This window comes from Hetaerina americana, unplaced genomic scaffold, assembly GCF_022747635.1.
Source record: "Hetaerina americana unplaced genomic scaffold, ioHetAmer1.1.p SCAF_77, whole genome shotgun sequence".
Lineage (NCBI taxonomy): Eukaryota > Metazoa > Arthropoda > Insecta > Odonata > Calopterygidae > Hetaerina > Hetaerina americana.
This window is the reverse complement of record NW_027287394.1, coordinates 673,862-692,734: the sequence shown is the minus strand read 5'-3', so window position 1 is coordinate 692,734 and position 18,873 is coordinate 673,862. Positions and strand designations below refer to the sequence as shown.

Below are 18,873 nucleotides of genomic sequence, written 5' to 3'. Positions count from 1 at the left end.
CGCATTAGTATTCGCATCTGTTTCTGTATTCCGATTGGTATCCGCAACCTCATCCCCAACCGTATTTGAATTGACTTCCTCATCCGAAGCCGTATCAAAATCTACATCCTTATTCGCATCGGAATCCGTATCCGCCTTAGGAGCCACATTAGTACTTGCACCCGTATCTAAAACCTTATTTTGTCTTCGCATCCGAATCCACCACATCTTCCGCATTTCCATCTGGTTTCGCATCCGTATCCTATTCCGCATTATAAATCGTATCTACATTTAAGTCCGTATAAAAATCAGCATCCGTATCTTTTGCTTAATTTTAATAAATTTCCACATCCGAATTAACATCTCTGGCATCCGTATCCGCATTCGTTTACGCATCCGTATCCGTGTCTTAATCTATGTCTGTTTTTGTTTCCTCATCAGAATTCCCATCCGTATCCATATTGCTATCCGCATCCGCATATGTAGCCGTATCCGCATCAGTTTCCGCATTTGTCGCGTCATCTATATCAGTATCGTTATCAGCATCCATATCCGCATCCTTATCCGTATCCAAACACTTATCCGAATCCGCATGTTTCTGTATATGTGTCGATTTCCAGATCCGCGTACGAATCTTAATTTGCATCAGTATTTGTTTCTAAATGTGTATTCGTATAGCTATCTGTTTCTGTATCCGAATCCGCTTGCGTATCCGTGTCCGCTTTCAAAACCGTATCCGCTGCGCATTCACACCTGTGTCCGCATCCGCATCCGTCAGCGTATTTAAATCGGTATCCGAATCCGTATTGGCATCTGTGTCGCAATCCGTATCCGCTTCTTATCCGTATCAGCAATTGTATCCCTATACAAATGCGTATCCGAATCCGTATCTGCATATGCATCCGTATCCGTATCCACATCCGTATTTGTATGCATATATGAATCCATATCCGCATTGATATCCGTATCTGCAACAGTATCCGCATTCGTATCTGTATTTTCATTTGTATCCACATCCGCATCCCAAACGGAATTCGCATCCAAATTGGCATTTATATTTCTATCCGTATCCGTTTCCTTTCCATGTCCGTTTCCAATTCTATATCCGAATTCGCCTCCCTATCTGCAGCGTTAGACGCATCAGTAAATGTGTCCGTATCGCATCCGTATAAAAATTTGCATTCAATTTTATATCCTTATCCGTTTCCTTTTCCGTTTCCGTTTCCAATTCCATATCTGAATTCGCCTCTCTATCCGCATCGCTAGACGCATATATGTCTGACGTATATATGTATTCGTATCTGCATCAGGGACCCCAATTTTCACGTTATTCATATCAGCATCTTTATCCGCATTCGTATCCGTATCCAAATCCGCATCTTAATCCGCATATGTATCCGTATCTGCGTGTATACCTGCATCCGTATATGAACCTGTATCCTAATAAGAGTCGGTTTCAGAGCCTGCATCCGTATCGGCAATGGTTTCCGTGTAAGAATCCGAATGCGTATCCGTACAGAATCCGCATCAGCATCCGCATCCGTATCCGAACCCGATTCGTATTCGCATCCGGATCCGCCACCTCATCCGCATTCATATCTGGTTCCGAATCCGTATTCGTTCCGCTTCCGGATCTACATCCGCTTACGTATCGTAATCCATATCCGTATATAAATTCGCATTTGTATCCTAATCTGCATGATAAATACCATCTGTATCCGCATCTGTATTCCGGATTTATATCCGCTTCCGTATCGAAATCCGTATCCGTTTATTATGTCACACCAGTATCCTAATCCGCATGATAAATCCCATCTGTATCCGCATCCGTATCTGAATCCGCATTCTGATCAATTTACTCGTCCAAATTAAAATCTGTCTGGCATCCGAATCCGCATCCATATCCGTGTCCTAATTTCTGAGCATTGCCGTATGAATATCCGAATTCCCCCCCAAGTTCGCATCCGCATATGTATCCGTATCCGAATTCGTTTCCGTGTACCAAACCGTATCCGTATCCGCATATGTATCCGTATCTGCGTCGGCATCCGCATCCGAATACGAATCTTTATATGCATCGGTATACGTTTCCTAATCTGCATCCGCATCCACTTGGGATTCCGTATCCGAGTCCGCATGCGTATCCGTATCCGCATTCAGATCCGATACGCTAAGTATTCATATCTGCATAATGCGCATAATAAATCGCATCTGTATACACATCCGTTTTCAAATTCGCATCCGTATCTGCATCCACATCCTTATTGGCATCAGGTTCCCTATCCGTATCCGCATTCATATCCATTTTCACATCTGAATTCATATGTCTCTGCAAGCCGTATCCTCACCCGTATCCGCATACGTATCCTCATCCGTATCCGCATAGGTATACTCATAAGAATCCGCATTCGTGTTGGCTTCCAGGTCCACTTCCGTAATTTTAACAGCATCCATATTACTATCCACAACGTATCTGAATACGTATTCGTACCCGCATCAGCATCCGTATCCGCAATGGCATCCATTTTCGTATCCACTTCCGTGCCCAAATCGGTATCCGTATCCATTTCCTCATCCATATCCGCATCAGTATCCTCATCCGTATAAGCATCGGAATCGGCATTAGCGTCCATATCCGCATCGTTTTCCGTTTCCAAGACACATCCTGATTCGTATCCGTAACCGCATTGATATCCGCTTTCGTATCCGCATCCGTATCCATATCCTCATCTGCATCCACAAGTGCAACTGTATCCATATCTGAATCCGCCCTAGCATCCCCATTTATATCCGCATACTTAACCATATCCGCATCCTAATACGTATCCCCATTGCCGTCTATATTATCTAATTTTTCCTTTTCCGCATCCTCAACCCTATTCGCATCCGTATCCACTTTCGCATCTGAATCTACAATTACATCAGTATCTTCTTCCGCTATCATTTCCGCATCCGTTTCCGCATGCACGCCGGTATCCGCATCCGTATCTGCATCCGTATCCACATTCGTATTAGCACCTTCGAAACCTTTTGGTGTTATTTTTTACGATTTATTACGATTGGAAGCAGAGGGGGCTGGCACTTTTCATGGTGAAATGATAAAAATTAAAAATTCTAAAAATGGAAGTAATTAATGCCTTTAGAATATCTCAAGCATTCACTCACTTACTTTACCTTACATTTAAATAGAAAGACCTTTTTTGCATATCTTTGGTATATTGTACACATTTAATAGAGATGAAATTTTTGACGTAATTATTTTCTTCGTTATTTTTGGTCATGTAGCATAAATTCTGGGTTTCTTGTTTTAAATGATAATATATGTTGTAAAGGATACGAACCCGGAAATGGATACCGATGCGCAAACATACAATGATGAGGATGCCGATAAGGATGTTGATATGGAAGCGGATACGGATATTAATGTAGTAATGCTGATTTATACCCGCATTCGTATCCGTAACAGCATACGTATTGTTATCGTTATCGGCATCCGTATCCGTTTCCACATTCGTATCCGTATCAACATTCGCATCAGCAGCTGCATCTGCATCAACATCCGTATCTGCTTTGTATCCATTTCGGTTTATGCATCCGCATCCGTTTCCGTTTACGTGTCCGCATACCTATCTATTTTCGCAACCGCATCCACATTCGTATGCGAATCTGTATATGCATCCGCATCTGCAAATATATCCGTCTCCGTATCCGAATTGGCATCCGAATTCATATCCGCATCCTTATCTGTATCGGTATCGGCATTTGTATCGTAACCCATGTCCGTATCCGCATTTGCATCCGTATTCACCTCCGTATACGTAAACGTTTCCCTAACCATATCAGCATTTCACCGATACACACATCCGCATATCCGCATGCGAATTTCCATCCGTATCCGTATGCAAATCTATATCCATATCCGTATCTGCATTCACATCCGTAATAAAAACCGAATTTTCATATCTATAATCATCCGTATCTCCCTCCTTGTCCGAATCCGTATTGGCCTCCGTGTCCGAATCCGTATCTGGGTTCATTCCGTATCTGCATCGGCATATACATCCGCATCCCTATCCACATCCGTGTACGAAACCGCATCCGAATCTGCTTTCGCATCAATATCTTATCCGCTTCCGCATCCGTTTCCACATCCGTATCCCCATCCGTATACGAAACCGCAGTTGTATCTACATCCGTATCCTTTTTCGGACATTCCTGCTTATCTACTTTCAGAGACATTTCCAAATAAAAATTCATATCCGTACCTGTTTCCGTATCGGCATCCGTATCCGCATCCGTGTGCGCATCTTTATCCACATCTTTATCCATATTTGCTTCCGTTTTTCCATCCAAAACAGTACTCGCATCCATATCAGCATCTAAATAGCATCTGCATCTGCCTCTGTATCCGTATCCGCATCCACATCGGTATCTGTATCAACATCCGTATCCGTAACCATATCCAAATCGGTATCCGTGTCTGGATCAGTTTGTGCATTCGTATCCGCTTTATAACCGTATCAACATTTGCATCCGCATATACTAACGAATCCATTTTCGCGTCGACATCCACATTCGTATGCGTATCAGCATATGTATCCACATGCGCATCCTTATTCGTATCCTCATCCGTAACCGAATCCGTATCCGTACCTGCATCGGTATCCGCATCTGTTTCCGTATTCTTAAGAGATTTCGTGTCCGCAACATCAGCCGAATCTTTATCCGCATCCGTATCAGTTTTCGCATCCGGATATGTATCAGCATCCGCATCTATTTCCGTATCCGCATTAGCATCAGTATAAGCATGCGCATTCGCGTTTGTATCCGCATCCGTACCCACATACGAATCAACAACCTCGAAACCTTTTTGTGGGAGCTTTTACAATCTTTTATTCAAATTTCAATCAAAGGGGGGTTATGGTACTTTTTACGTTGAAACGGGAAAAAAATTTATTCTAAAAATTGATTATTTGCATTAAGAACACCTCAATTATATACTCTTAAGCATAAGAATGACGTTTTTGCATATTTTTCGGGTAAATGTACACTTTTAAAATGTTTAAAACGGTTCCAAATAAGTACGTGATTTCGCATCCATATTCTCTCGTCATCCGAATTAAAATTTGTATCCGCATCGGTATCGCCATCTACATTTACATCCGCATTCGCATCCATATACGCATCCGTGACCTAATCCGTTTCCTTTTCCGTATTCATTTCCTTCTTTGTATTCCCATCCGTATCCAAAACGCTATCCACTACCGCATTTCTATCCTAATCCCCATTAGTGTCCGCATTTGTACACGTCTCCGTTTCGGCATCCGTATCCGTATCTAAACCCGCATCCGTAGCCGCATATATATCCGTGTCTGCTTTGGTATTCGCATCCGTATAAAGATCTGTATCCGCATCGATGACCGTTTCGAAGTATGCGTCCGTATTTGCATCGGCTTCCGTATCCATATCCGCATTCGTATCCGTCGCCGCATTAAGATCCGTATCCACTACGCATTCACATCTGTCTTCGCATTCTAATCCGCATCCGTATCAAAAACCGTATCCGAATCCTTTTTAGCATGAGTATCCGTTCCTGTATCCGTATCAGTATTCCCATTCCTATCTAAAACCGTATCCACATCCGAATCCGCATTCTTATCAGCCTCTGCATCCGCATTCGTTTCCGCATCAGAATCCGTATTAAAATCCAGATAAGTATTCATATCATCATCCGTATCAATATGCGCATTTAGATCCAGATCTTTATTCGCATCCGTATCCGCAAGCTTATCTGTACCCCCATCGGTATCTGCATCCGCATCTCTAAATGAATCCGTATCCGTATTCGCATCCTAATCCGCAGCCGCGTCCATTACCGCATTCGCATCCGCCTAAGCATCCAAATTTCTCCCGTCTCTTTTTACGCATCGGTATCGGCACCCGTATCCACAACCGCGTCTGTATCTTCATCCATATACGTAACCGCATCCGTATCCGTCTACTTTTACGCATTCGTTTCCGCATCAGTTATCCGCTTCGGAATGCGTACATGAATTCATATCCGTATACGCATCCGCTTTCACATCTGTGTTCGCATCCGCATCCGCATCTGTATTAACATCCGTGTCCTAACCCATGTGCGTTTCGTATTCGTTTCCATTTCGGTATTTCCCTCCGTATCCGCATCGCTATCAGCATCCGCGTTTGTATCCGTATCCGCATCAGTGTCCACATTTGTACCCGCTTCTGAATAAGTATCCTTATCATCAAGCGCATCCTTATCCGTATCCTAATCCGCATCTTAATCCGCATATGTATCCGGTTCTTCGCCGGTTTTCTCATCCGTATCAAAATCTACATCCGTATCCGCATGAGTACCCGTATCCGCATTCAAATCCATATGAGCTATGTATTCACATATGTACCCACATCCGCATCTGTACCCAAATTTGTATCCGAATCAGTATTCACACCCGTGTCCCAATCCGTAAACGCTTCAGTATTCACATCAGGATCCGTAATTTTATCCATATCCGTATTCGCATCCGTATCTACATCCGCATCAGCATCTGCATCCTTATCCGTTTCAAAATATACATTTAAATTAAATCCAAATTCGTTTACACAACCGTATCCGTATCCATATGAGCATGAATATACGCAGCGGTATCAGCATCCGCATCTGTATCCGTATCCGTATCCGTATTTTCATCAGTATCTGCCACCTCATACGCCTCCGCATCCGAAATGGAATTGAAATGCGTATCAGTACAACATCCGATCCATAATTTAATCAATATCCAATCGGAATTAGTTATTGCATAAGTGCCCGCATCCGTTTAAGAACCCGTATTCGCATCTATATCCGCCACCTCTTCTATATCTACATCTGGTTCCGCATCCGTGTCCGTTTCCGCATCCGGATCTGCATCCGCATCCGTATCAAGATCCGTTTCCAAATATATATTCCCATTCGTGTCTGTATCCGCATCCAAATTGGCATCAAATCTGTGACTGTATCCGCATCCGTATAGGCATCGATATCCGTGTCCGCCTTAACATCCGTTTCTTCTGCAGGAATCGAATCGGTTTCACATCCATTTCCACATTCCTATCCATATCCGTACCCGTACTGTTATCTGCATTCGTGTCCATAACCATAGCTGGATTCGTATCAGCATCCGTATTTGTATTCGCATCCGTGTCTGCTTCCTCATACGCATCCACATTCGCATCTTGCTCCGCATTCGTATCCATTTCCGCATCCGGGTATTCATCCGGATTCGCCTCTGTATCAGCATCATAATCTCCATCCGTAACCGTATCTACATTCACAACCTCATCCTAATTCCCTTCCGAATTACCAAATGTATCCATATCCATTGCCGCATCCGTATCCTCATTCGTAATCGCATCCGGAACTGCATCCATCTTTGCGTCCATATCCGTACCCGCTTATGCATGCGCATTCGCATCGGTATCAGCGTATTAATCTTAACCGTATCTTCAGCCGAACCCGTATTGGCATCGGTATCCATACCCGTAACACATCCGTACTAAATTGGCATTCGTATCCGCATCCTGATCCGCTTCCGCACCCGTATCAGCATCCATATTTCTATCCACATCCATATCTGCCTCCGTATTCGTATCCACATCCACATCACCATTCGTATCAGTGTCAGCATCCTTTTTCGCATCCACGTCCATAACAATATTTTTTTCCTCATACATATCCGCATCGGAATCCGTATCCGTAACAAAATCAATAACACCAATCGCATCCCTGTCCGCAACACTTTCCGTATTTGCATCCGTATCCACACCCGTATCTGTTTCCCCATCAGAGGTCGTTCTGCACCCGTAATTATTTCCGCATACTTGTTCTTATCCGTATCCCCATCGATATCTGCATCCGCACCTGTGTACGTATCCGTATTCGCAACCGAATCCGTACCCTTATCCGTTTCTGTATCTACATAGGTGTCCGTATCTGTATCGGATTCTGCATCCGTATCCGGATCCGTATACGTATCCCTATCCGCAACCATTTATATATCCGTATCCGAATTAGCATTGGAATTTGCATCCGTATCCGCATTCGCATCCGAATATGTATCCGCATTTGTATCCGTATCCACATCATTAACCTTTTTTGTATCCATATTTTATCTGTATCCGCAACCGTATCCAGCCCAGTGACCCCATTGGAATCCGTATCCGCGTCAGTATCTGCGTTCGCAATTTCATCTGCACCCCAATCCGTATCTGATTACATAACCGCTTCCTTTTGCAAATCTACATAGAATCCGCATCCTCATACTTATCCATATCCGTTTCCGTAACCGAAACCACATCTGTATACGTAACAGCGTCCATATTTGCATTCGTGTACGTAACCGCTTGTTTATCCGCTTGTGCAATTAGTTCCGCATCTTTATCCGCATCCGTTTCCGCAACAGTATTTGATTTCGCATCCGCATAGTGTTTTGCATCCAAATTCCATACCGTATCCGCATCAGTATCTGCAACTTAATTCGCATTCTCATCCGTTTCCCAATCAACATTCTATCCGTATCCTTACCCGCATCGTTATTCGTAACTTTATCCGCATCCGCGTCTGTATCCTCATCCACATACATAACCACAAGCGTATCCGTAACCTTTTCCTCATTTCTTTCTGAATCCGCATCCGCATGCATACCGGCTTTCGCATTCGTATCCGCATTCACATTTGTTTCCGCATCCGTATTCCGTCCGTGCCCTAATCCGAATACGTTTCCGTTTCCATATCCGTATTTGTACCCGTAACCCGGTCTCCACCTCAGCATTTGTATAAGGATCTGCATCAGTGTCCACATTTGTACCTGGTTGTATATCAGTATCCATGTCAGCATCCGTATCTCCATCCGAATTCCTATCCAAATCCGTATCCGTATCACAATGTACCCGTATCTCCGTCGTTATACGAATCGCATCGCCGCATCCGTATACGAATCTTTATCCGTATCGTTATCCGTTTCGAAAACTGCTTCCGAATACGAATGTGTATCCTTATCCGTATTCAGATCTGAATCCGCTATGCATTAACATCTGTGTCCGCATCTGTATCCATATCCGCATCTGAATGCCCATTCGCATCCGTTTTCTCATCCATATCAGCTTCTTATACGTATCAGCATCCGTATCCCTATAAAAATCCATATCTGAATCCGAATCAGCATCCGCATCAGAACATAAATTGAAATCCACATCCGTATCCGTATCCACATTTGTATATTTATCCATATGGGATCCATATCCAAATCCAATTCCGTATTTGTGTCAGTATCCGCATTCGTATCCGTATCAGTATCTTGTTCGGATAGATATTAATATCCACATTCGTAAAGGCATTTACATCCGCATTTGCATTCGCATCATATCTGTGTCCGTATCTGTATAAGCATCCGTATCCGTGTCGTAGTCCGTGTCCGTTTCCGTTTTCATATCCGAATTTCCATGCCTATCCACATTGATATCCGCAACCGCATATTTATCCGTGTTCGAGTCAGTGTCCGCATTTATCAAGGCATGCGTATCAGTATCCGTATCGGCATCCGTATCCGCAGTCGTTTCAGTATCCAGATCCGCATCCGTATCCGCAAATGTATTCGTATCTGCGTCAGTGTCCGCATCTGCATATGAATCTGTACCCGCATCGGTATCATTTCCGAATGTCCATCCGTATCCATAACGGTTTTCGTATGCGAATTCGCATGCGTATCCGTATCTTCATTCAGATTTGTATCCGACATGCAATCACATATGTGCCGTATTCGCATCAGTATTTTAATCCGTATCCGAATCCGTGTTCATATCCGTGTCCCCATCCGTATATTCTTCTGTATCCGTATCACCATGCGAAAATTTATCAAAATCCGTATTCGTTTCCGCATCCGGATATATATCCTTATCCGTATGGTCATCCGTATCCGTATATGAATTCGAATCCCTAACTTAATCCGCATTAGAAACCATATCTGTATCCGTATCCGCATCCGTATTCGCGTCCTTGTTTGCTTTCGTATCCGCTTGCTTCCGTATCCAAATCAGCATCCATTTTCCAATCCACATTCGTATCTGAATGCGTGTACGCATCACATGAGCATCTGTAACCGCATCAGCATCCGTTAAGCAACCGCATCCGTATCCTCATCCGTATCCTCATCATTTTTCCACACACATATCCGCATCGGTATCCTTGTCTGCATCAGGATGGGCCCCCATATCCACATCCGTATCCGTATTTTCTGTCCGCATCTATATCCGTATTTGCTTTCGAAACAACATCCGCATCCGTAACAGTTTACAGATCAGAGTTCATTTCGCACCCGTATGCATATCCGCATACGCATACACATTCGTATACGTATCCACTTTCTTATCGTTATTGGTATCTGTATTTTCATATATATCTGCAACCGTAACCGTCCCTATGTCAACATCAAAATCCGTATCTGCATCAGTATTGATATCCGCATATGTGTCCATATACGCATCCGTATCTGTATACGTCACCGCTTCCGTATCCGTATCGGTATATCATCCGAATCCTCATCCTTATCCGAATGTATTTCAATAACCGTATCCTCAACTGTTTACGTAATTGGGTCAGTATCCGTATCAGTTACTTGTTCGGCATTCCTCATCCGCAACCACATTCGCGTCCGTTTCACCATCCACATTCGTAACCTTAACATAATCCGCATCGTTATCCGCATCAACATCCACATCCGCGTCTTCATCCTCATCCACATATCTTACCGCATCCGTATCCGTCTCCTCATGCGAATTCGTTTCCGCATCCGTATCTGCTTCCGTATTCGTACCGGCATTCGCCGCCGTACCCGCATTAAATTCCTTATCCTCATCCGTATATGCATCCGTATCCGCATCTGTGCCCTAATATATTTCCGTTTCCATATCCGTATGCTCCTACGTATCCGCATCATTATCCGCATCCAATTTGTATCGGTATCCGCAACAGTGTTTGCATTCGTACCCGCATTTGTATCCAAATCCACATCCGTAGCCGCATATGTATCCATATTTGCGTCGATATACGCATCCGTATACGAATCTGTAATCGCGTGGGTAATAGTTTCTAAATGTGCATCCGTCTCAAAATCATTTCCCGTATCCGTATCCGCGTACATATCTGTATCCGTATTCAAATCCGTATCTGCTATGCATTCACATCTGTATCGGAAACCGTATCCGCAACCTTAATTAAATCCATGTCCGATTCCGTATTCGCATTCGTGTCCCAATCCGTATCCGCTTTTTTATCGGTATTAGCAACTGGATCCCTATGCAATTCGTAACCGTATCCGCATTCAAATCCACTTCCGCATCCGAATTAAAATCTTTATGGCATCCGTATCCGAATCCATATCCGCATCCGTTTTCGCATCCGTATCCGCATTTGTATCCGAATCCGTATCCGCTTCCACTTTCGCTTCCGTACCCGCCTTCGTTTCCGTATTAGCATCTATTTCGTATCCACATCCCTGTCTGCTTGCATATCCGCATTCGCATGTAATCCGTGTCGCACCCGCTTCCGGATCCTCATCCGTATCCGTATCAATGTCCCCATATATATCAGCATCGGCACCCATATCCGAACTCGAATAATTATCTCCATTCGCTCTTCTATCCGCATCCCTGTCCGTTTTTGCATCCGAATCCACACCTGCGTCCCTAAACGTTTCCCCATCAGAGGTCATTTGACACCCGTTTCCATATGCGCATACGTATCCACATCCGTATCCCAATCGATATCTGCATCCACATCTGTACATGCATCCGTATCTGCATCCAAATCCATATCCGCATCCGTATCTGTACCTGTAAAGGTATCCGCATCCGTACCTGTAAAGGTATCCATATCCGCATCCGGATCCTGCAATCGTATTCGCATCCGTATACGTATCCGTATCTGCATTCGCATCCGTATCCGTATCCTCAGTTTTATCCTTATTTGTATCTGTATTTTCATGTGTATCTGTATTTTCATTTGTATCCGCAACCCTTACCGCCCCAATGTCGCCATCTGAATCCGTTATGCATCCGTATCCGCATTCCAAAACTTAACCGCTTCTTATCCGCATCTATTTATTATTTATATCCTCATCCGAATCTATTACCGTGGCCGTGTACGCATTTGTATACATCACCGCATCATTATCTGCAATTGTAAACGTAACCACTTCTGTATCAACATCTGTGTCGTGTTCCGCATCCTTATCTGGATCCACAGCCGCATCTGTATCCCAATCCGAATCCATTATGGCACCAGTATCTGATGTTGCATCCGTATTCTAATCCGCATCCTAAGTCACATCCGCATTGGTATTACAATCTGCGTCCATATCCGCTTTCCCATAAGTTTCAACATCCTTATTCCTATCGTTATCTGCATTTTAACCCCTATCCGTATCTGTGTCCGCGACCGTATCCTCATGCACATACGTAACCGCATCCGTATCTGCATCTCCTTATCCGCATTTTATTCCGCATCCGTATCCACTTCCATATGCTTACATGCATTCTCAACCATATGCGCATAAGTCTGTATCCATATCCGTATTCGCATCCGAATCCGCATCCGTGTCCTATTCCGTATCGTTTCCATATCCGTTTTGGCCTTTTTTTCCGTATCTGCATCCGTATCCGCATCCGAATCCATGTCCGCATTCGAACAAGACCATTAAAGGTATCCGCATTTGTAACGGATCCTGCAACCGTATTCGCATCCATATGCGTATCCGTATCCGTATAAATATCGGAATTTCTATCCTTTTCTGCATTCGCATCGCTAACCGCATCCGCATTTTTATCCATATTCGCTAGAAGGTCCGCATTTGTACTCGCATCCGTATCAATTTCCGTATCAGCATCCGTATTCGCAAACTTATTTGTTTACAACCGTATCCATATTCACATCTGTATGCATATCTGCATCCATATTTGTATCTGAATCCTTATCCGCATCCGTATCCGCATCCATACCCGAACTTGTATTCCCATCCGTATTTCCCACCTCTTCCGCATTCACATCTGGTTCTGCATTTGAATTTGTTCCCTCATCTGGATATATATCCGCATCCATATCATCATTCGTATCAGTATATGCATTCGCATCCGTATCCTTATCCGCATAATACATTGCATCTGTATCCGCATTCGTATCTGAATCCGCGTCCGTATCTGCTTCCGCATCCGTATTGGCATCAGCATCCGTATCCGCATTCAGATCCATTTTTGCATGCAAAATCACATTTTTTTGCCATCCATATCCATAACCGCATCCTTATATGCGAACATATCCGCATCCATATCCGCATCCGTGTCTTCATCCTTGTTCCCTTCCGTAGCAACTTCCGGTTCCGTATCAGCATCAATATTTTTATTCACATCTATATCTGCATCCGTATCAGAAACCAAATCAACATCCGGATCTTAATTTGCATCCATTTTCGAATCCAAATCCTTAACCACATCCGTATCAGTATCCATTTCTCCATCCATAACCGCATCAGTAGCCGGATCACTTTTTGTATCCGTATCCGTATTTCTACTCGAATCCCTCACCGCACCTTTTTCCGTATTTTATATATATCCGCAACGGTAACCGCCCTTGTATCCGAATCCAAATCCGCATCCGTATCTGCGTCGGGATTAGCAACCGCATTGGTATCCATATCCCCATCCGCATCCATATCCGCTTTATTATCCTCATCTGTGAATTATCCGCATCCGCATTCTTATCTGCATCCGTTTCCGTAGCCGTATCAGCATTTGTATACGTTACTGCAATCTTATCTGCATCCGTATAAGTAACCGCTCCTATATCCGCATACGTTTCTGCATCTGTATTTGCATCAGCATTCGCAACCGAATCCGTATCCGCATTCAGCTCAATTTAAAAATCCGAATGTACATTTGTCTGCCATTGGCATCCTTATCCTTATCCGCATCCATTTCCGTAGCCGTATCCGTATCTCAATACATAACCGCATGCGTATCTGTATCCGTTTACGTAACCGCTTCTGTATCCGCATCTGTATCGTGCTCCGCATTCTCATCCGCATCAATATTGGCATCTGTATCCGCATCCGTATCCGTTTCCGCATTAGTATCTGATTTCGCATTCCCATTCTCATACGCATTTAATTCCCGATCTGTGTCGGCATCTGTATCCCCATCCGAATCCATATCCGCATTCGCATCCGTTTCAGCACCCACATTTATATTCGTATCCTTATCCGCATCGGCATTCGCATTCGTATCCGAGTCTTTATCCTCATCCACATGCGTAAACGCATCCGTATATGTCTCCTTATCCGAATTCGTTTCGGCATCCGTATCCGCTTCCGTATGCGTACCGGCATTCGCATCCGTATCCGCATTCGCATTCACAAATGTATCCGCATCCGTGTCCTACTCCGTGTCCGTTTTTGTATCCGTTTCCATATCTTTATCGGACTCCTTATCCGCATCGGTATCCTTATCCGCATTTGTATCCGTATCCATATTAATGCCCGCATTGGAACCCAGATCCGTATTAGTATCCGTAATATCATCCGTGTCCGTATTTGTATCCGCATAATAAACCACATCCGTAACCGTGTCTACATTCCAATCCTCATCTTCATCCGCATTCAAAATACATCTTTATGCGTATCCAGGGTCGCATACGTATCCATATTCACATCCGTATCCGGAACTGCATCTGTCTCCGCGTCCGTATCCGCATTAATATCGGCCTAAGCATCCGCATTGGCGTCTGTGTTAGCATCCGTATTTAATCCGTATCCATGTTTGTATCAGTATTTGCATCGGTATCCATATCCGTATACGCATCCTTATGTGCATTCACATCCGTATCGTTATCCGTTTCCGAAGCCACATCCTTATGCGTACCCGTATTTCCATGGTATCCGCTTCCGTATCATCATCCGTATCCATATCCTAATCTGCATTCGCATTTGCATCTGTATCCGTAGCCGTAACCTATTCCGCACCCAAATATGTTTTCGCATCCTCTTCCATATCACAATCCGCCTTAGCATCCGTATACACATCCGCATTCCCATTTTTATCCGCATGGTAATCCATATGCGCACCCACATCCGCATCCGCATTCGCGTCTTTATCCGCTTTTTTTCAGTTTCTGCATCCACATCCCTATCCGCACCGTATCCGCTTTCGTATCCGAATCTTCAATTAGATCAGAATCTGCTTCAGCATTCATATCCGCATCCCTTTCAGAATTTACGTCGGTATCCGCATTTGTATCCGCATCCGTGTCTGCATCCTTATCCATAATCGTATTTATACCTTCGTTAACATTTTCACCGGCGTTTTTTTTCACGATTAAATATTTCGATCGGAAGCGAAGAGGAATGTATTTTATGCCTTAAGAATACCTCTAGCTTTTACTCTACAAATAGAGTAAATGACCTTTTTGCATATTTTTCAGTAAAATGTATACATTTAAAATAGGGGAAATTTTGGCCCTAATTATTTTTCACGTAATTCTTTAGTCATGGAACATAAATTAAGGGTTTTTTGTTTCATATAATTAAGTTTATCGAAAGAATGCGGACCCGGAAATGGATATGGATGCGGAAACGTAAAATGATGAGGATACCGATAAGGATGTTGATACGGAAACGGATACGGATGCCAATGCGGATACTTATTCAAACCCGCGTTTATATCCGTATCAGTAAACGTAAAGGTATCGGCATCCGTATCCGTTTCTTATCTGTATCCGTTTTAACGTCCGCATCATCATCCTTATCCGATTCTGTTTAAACATCGATTTATGCAATAGTACGCATCAGTATCTACAAACGCATCTGAATCTATATCTGTTTCGGTATCCGAATCGGCAACCGTATCCGCCTCCGTATAGTTACACGTATCCATACCCATAAATGCAATTCATCGATATAAACATCCGCATCCGTATCCGCATGCGCATTTGAATCCGTAACCTAATCCGAATTTAAAACTACATACCGCATTTTCATCTGTATATGCACCCGTATCCGCCTCCGTCTCAGAATCCGTGTCCGTATTCGATTCCATATCTGCATCAGAATTTTCATCCGCAACCTTGTCCGCATCCGTATATGAAACCGCATCTGTATCTGCATTTGTATCAATATCTTATCTGCATTGGCATTGGTACCCGCATCAGTATCCAAATCTTTATCCGAATGCGTATTCGCATCCGTGTGCCAATCGATTTCTGCTAATGTATCCACATCAGCTTCGGTATTCCTATACATATCCGTATCCGCATCCATATCCACATCCGCATCAGCATCCGCATCCGTTTCCGCATAAGCATTCGTATTTAAATCTACATCCGTATACACCTCCGTATCCTTATGCGCATCCGCATTTTCATTGGCATCCGTTTCAACATCAGTATTCCCATCCGTATTTTCATTCGTATCCGCCACCTCTTACGCATCCGTGATGGAAAATACATCCGTATGTGTATAAACATGCGATTCATATTTGCAATTATATCCACTTTAGAATACGTGTCCGCATCAGTATCTGCATCCGTTTCCGAAAAGGTATTCGTATTCGCATCCATATCATCCACCTCTTTGGCATTCATATTTTTATCCGCATCCGTATCCGTTTCCGCATCCGGATATGTATCCACATCCGTATCTTCATCAATAACCCTATATGATTTTGCATTCGTGTCTGCATCCGCATCCGTATTGGCATTAGCATTTTTAAGCGTATCCGTAGCCACATCCGCATCCGTAAACACATTGATATCCCTGTCCGTATTTCATCCGTTTCCTCAGCCGAATTCGTATCTTTTCCGCATCTCTGTCCGCATCCGTTTCCACATTCGTATCCGTAACCGGAACAGCATTCGTATCCGCGTTCGTATCCGCATCAACATCCGTCTCAGCATCCGCTTTCGCATCTGTATCAGCATCAAAATCTTTATTGTAATCGCATCCGTGACCGTATTTCGACCGGTTTACACATCCGTACACGCATCCGTTTCATATTCAAACCACATTGTTTCCGCATTGTTTTTCGTTTACAAATCCAAATCCTCATCCGATTCGTTTCCGCATTGGGAACCACTTCCGTATCCTCAATCCGTATCCGCATCCATAACCGAATCCGAATAAGCATCCGTATTCCCAACCGTGTCCGCTTCTGTATCCGTATCAGCATCCGTATCCCTATCCAAATCCGTATCCTCATCCGTATCTGCATCTGCATCTGCATCCGCATCCGTTTCCGCATCAGCATCCCTATTAAAATCTCCATCCGTATCAATATCCACATCCGTATCCGTTACTACATTCGCATCCATATCCGCATCGGTATCCGTATCCACATAAATATTTGCTTCTGTATCCCAATACGCGTTTGTATCTGCATCAGTATCCACATTCGTATTAACACCTTCGTAACTTTTTGGTGTTATTATTCACGATCAAATATTTCGATTGGAAACCCAGGGGGAATGAAGTTAATGCCTTAAGAACACCTCAAGCATTTACTCGAAAACAAAAGAATGACCACTTTTGCATAATTTCCGGTAAAATGTGCGATTTCAATAGATATGAAATTTTAGCCTTATTATTCTACGTTAATCTTTTCTCACGTAGCATGAATTCTTGATTTTAAGTTTAATATTATAAGGTTTATTGAAAAGGATTCCGATGCGGATATGGATGTGGATGCGGATACGTACAATGATGAGGATGCGGGTTAGGATGTTGATAGGGAAGCGGATACGGATGCGAATTTCAAACCTCATTTATACCTGCATCCGTATCGGTATCAGCATACGTATCGGTTTAAACCTCCGTCCCCGTACCCATATCAACATCCGTATCAGCATCTGCACCTGCATCAACATCCGTATCCGCATCCGTATCCACATCGCTTTATGCATTCCTATTCCATTCCGTATGGGTGTCCGAATCCATTTCATATCGGCATCGGCATCCGTATGCGCATCAGTATCTGTATCCGGATCGGCATACATATTCCTTTTTGTATCCTAATCGGCACCCGTATCCGCATCCGTATACGCACATGTTTCCGAAACCGTACCCGCATTTTCAACGATATCCACATCCGCATCGGTATCCACACGTGAATTTGCATTCGTATCCGTATCCGAATCCTAATCCATATCGGTATCCGTATCCTCAATCATATTCGTATTAATATCAACATTTTCATTTGTATCCTCATCCGTATCCGCCTCCTTGTCCGCTTCCGTATCTGTATTTGATTCCGTATCTGCATCAGCATTTGAATCAGCATCCATAACCGCGTCTAAATCTGTTTTTGCATCCATAGATATCCGCATCCGCATCGTTTTCATCATCCGTATGCATATCCGCATTAAGATTCATTACCGCAGAGAAATTAAGATCTGTATCAGCATTAGGATTGGCATCCGTGAGTGCATCTCATCAGCATCTACATCCGTTTCCGCATCTGTGTCCGTATCCGCATCGGTATCCGTGTCCGTCTCTTTATCCGCATCCATATCCAAATCGTCCGTATCCCTCCGCCACAGCTTGCGCAGCCGTATTCGCTTTGTTCTCCGTATCCGCATTCACATCCGATTCCGCAAACGAATCCATATTCGCATCCATATCCATATCCGTAAAGGCATCTGTATTCACACTCGCATCCTTATTCGTATCCGCATCCTTAACCGAATCCGTATCCGTACCTGCATAGGTATCCTTAAAGGTAACCATATCCGCATTTCATCGATACACACATCCGTATCCGAATGTGCATTTGCATTCGAATCCATATACGAATCAAAAT

At 43.6% G+C, this 18,873-nt stretch overlaps 1 protein-coding gene across 1 annotated transcript; it reads right to left on the bottom strand.

Moving 5' to 3' along the window:
• Nucleotides 1-6,384: 6,384 nt before the first annotated feature.
• Nucleotides 6,385-12,308, bottom strand: LOC139697452 (clumping factor A-like). Its single transcript, XM_071596174.1, has 3 exons — nt 12,193-12,308; nt 7,537-7,834; nt 6,385-6,555 (listed from the first exon to the last, which is right to left on the bottom strand). The coding sequence occupies exons 1-3, from the start codon at nt 12,306-12,308 to the stop codon at nt 6,385-6,387; spliced, it is 585 nt and encodes a 194-aa protein (XP_071452275.1).
• Between the last annotated feature and the right edge of the window lie 6,565 nt (nt 12,309-18,873).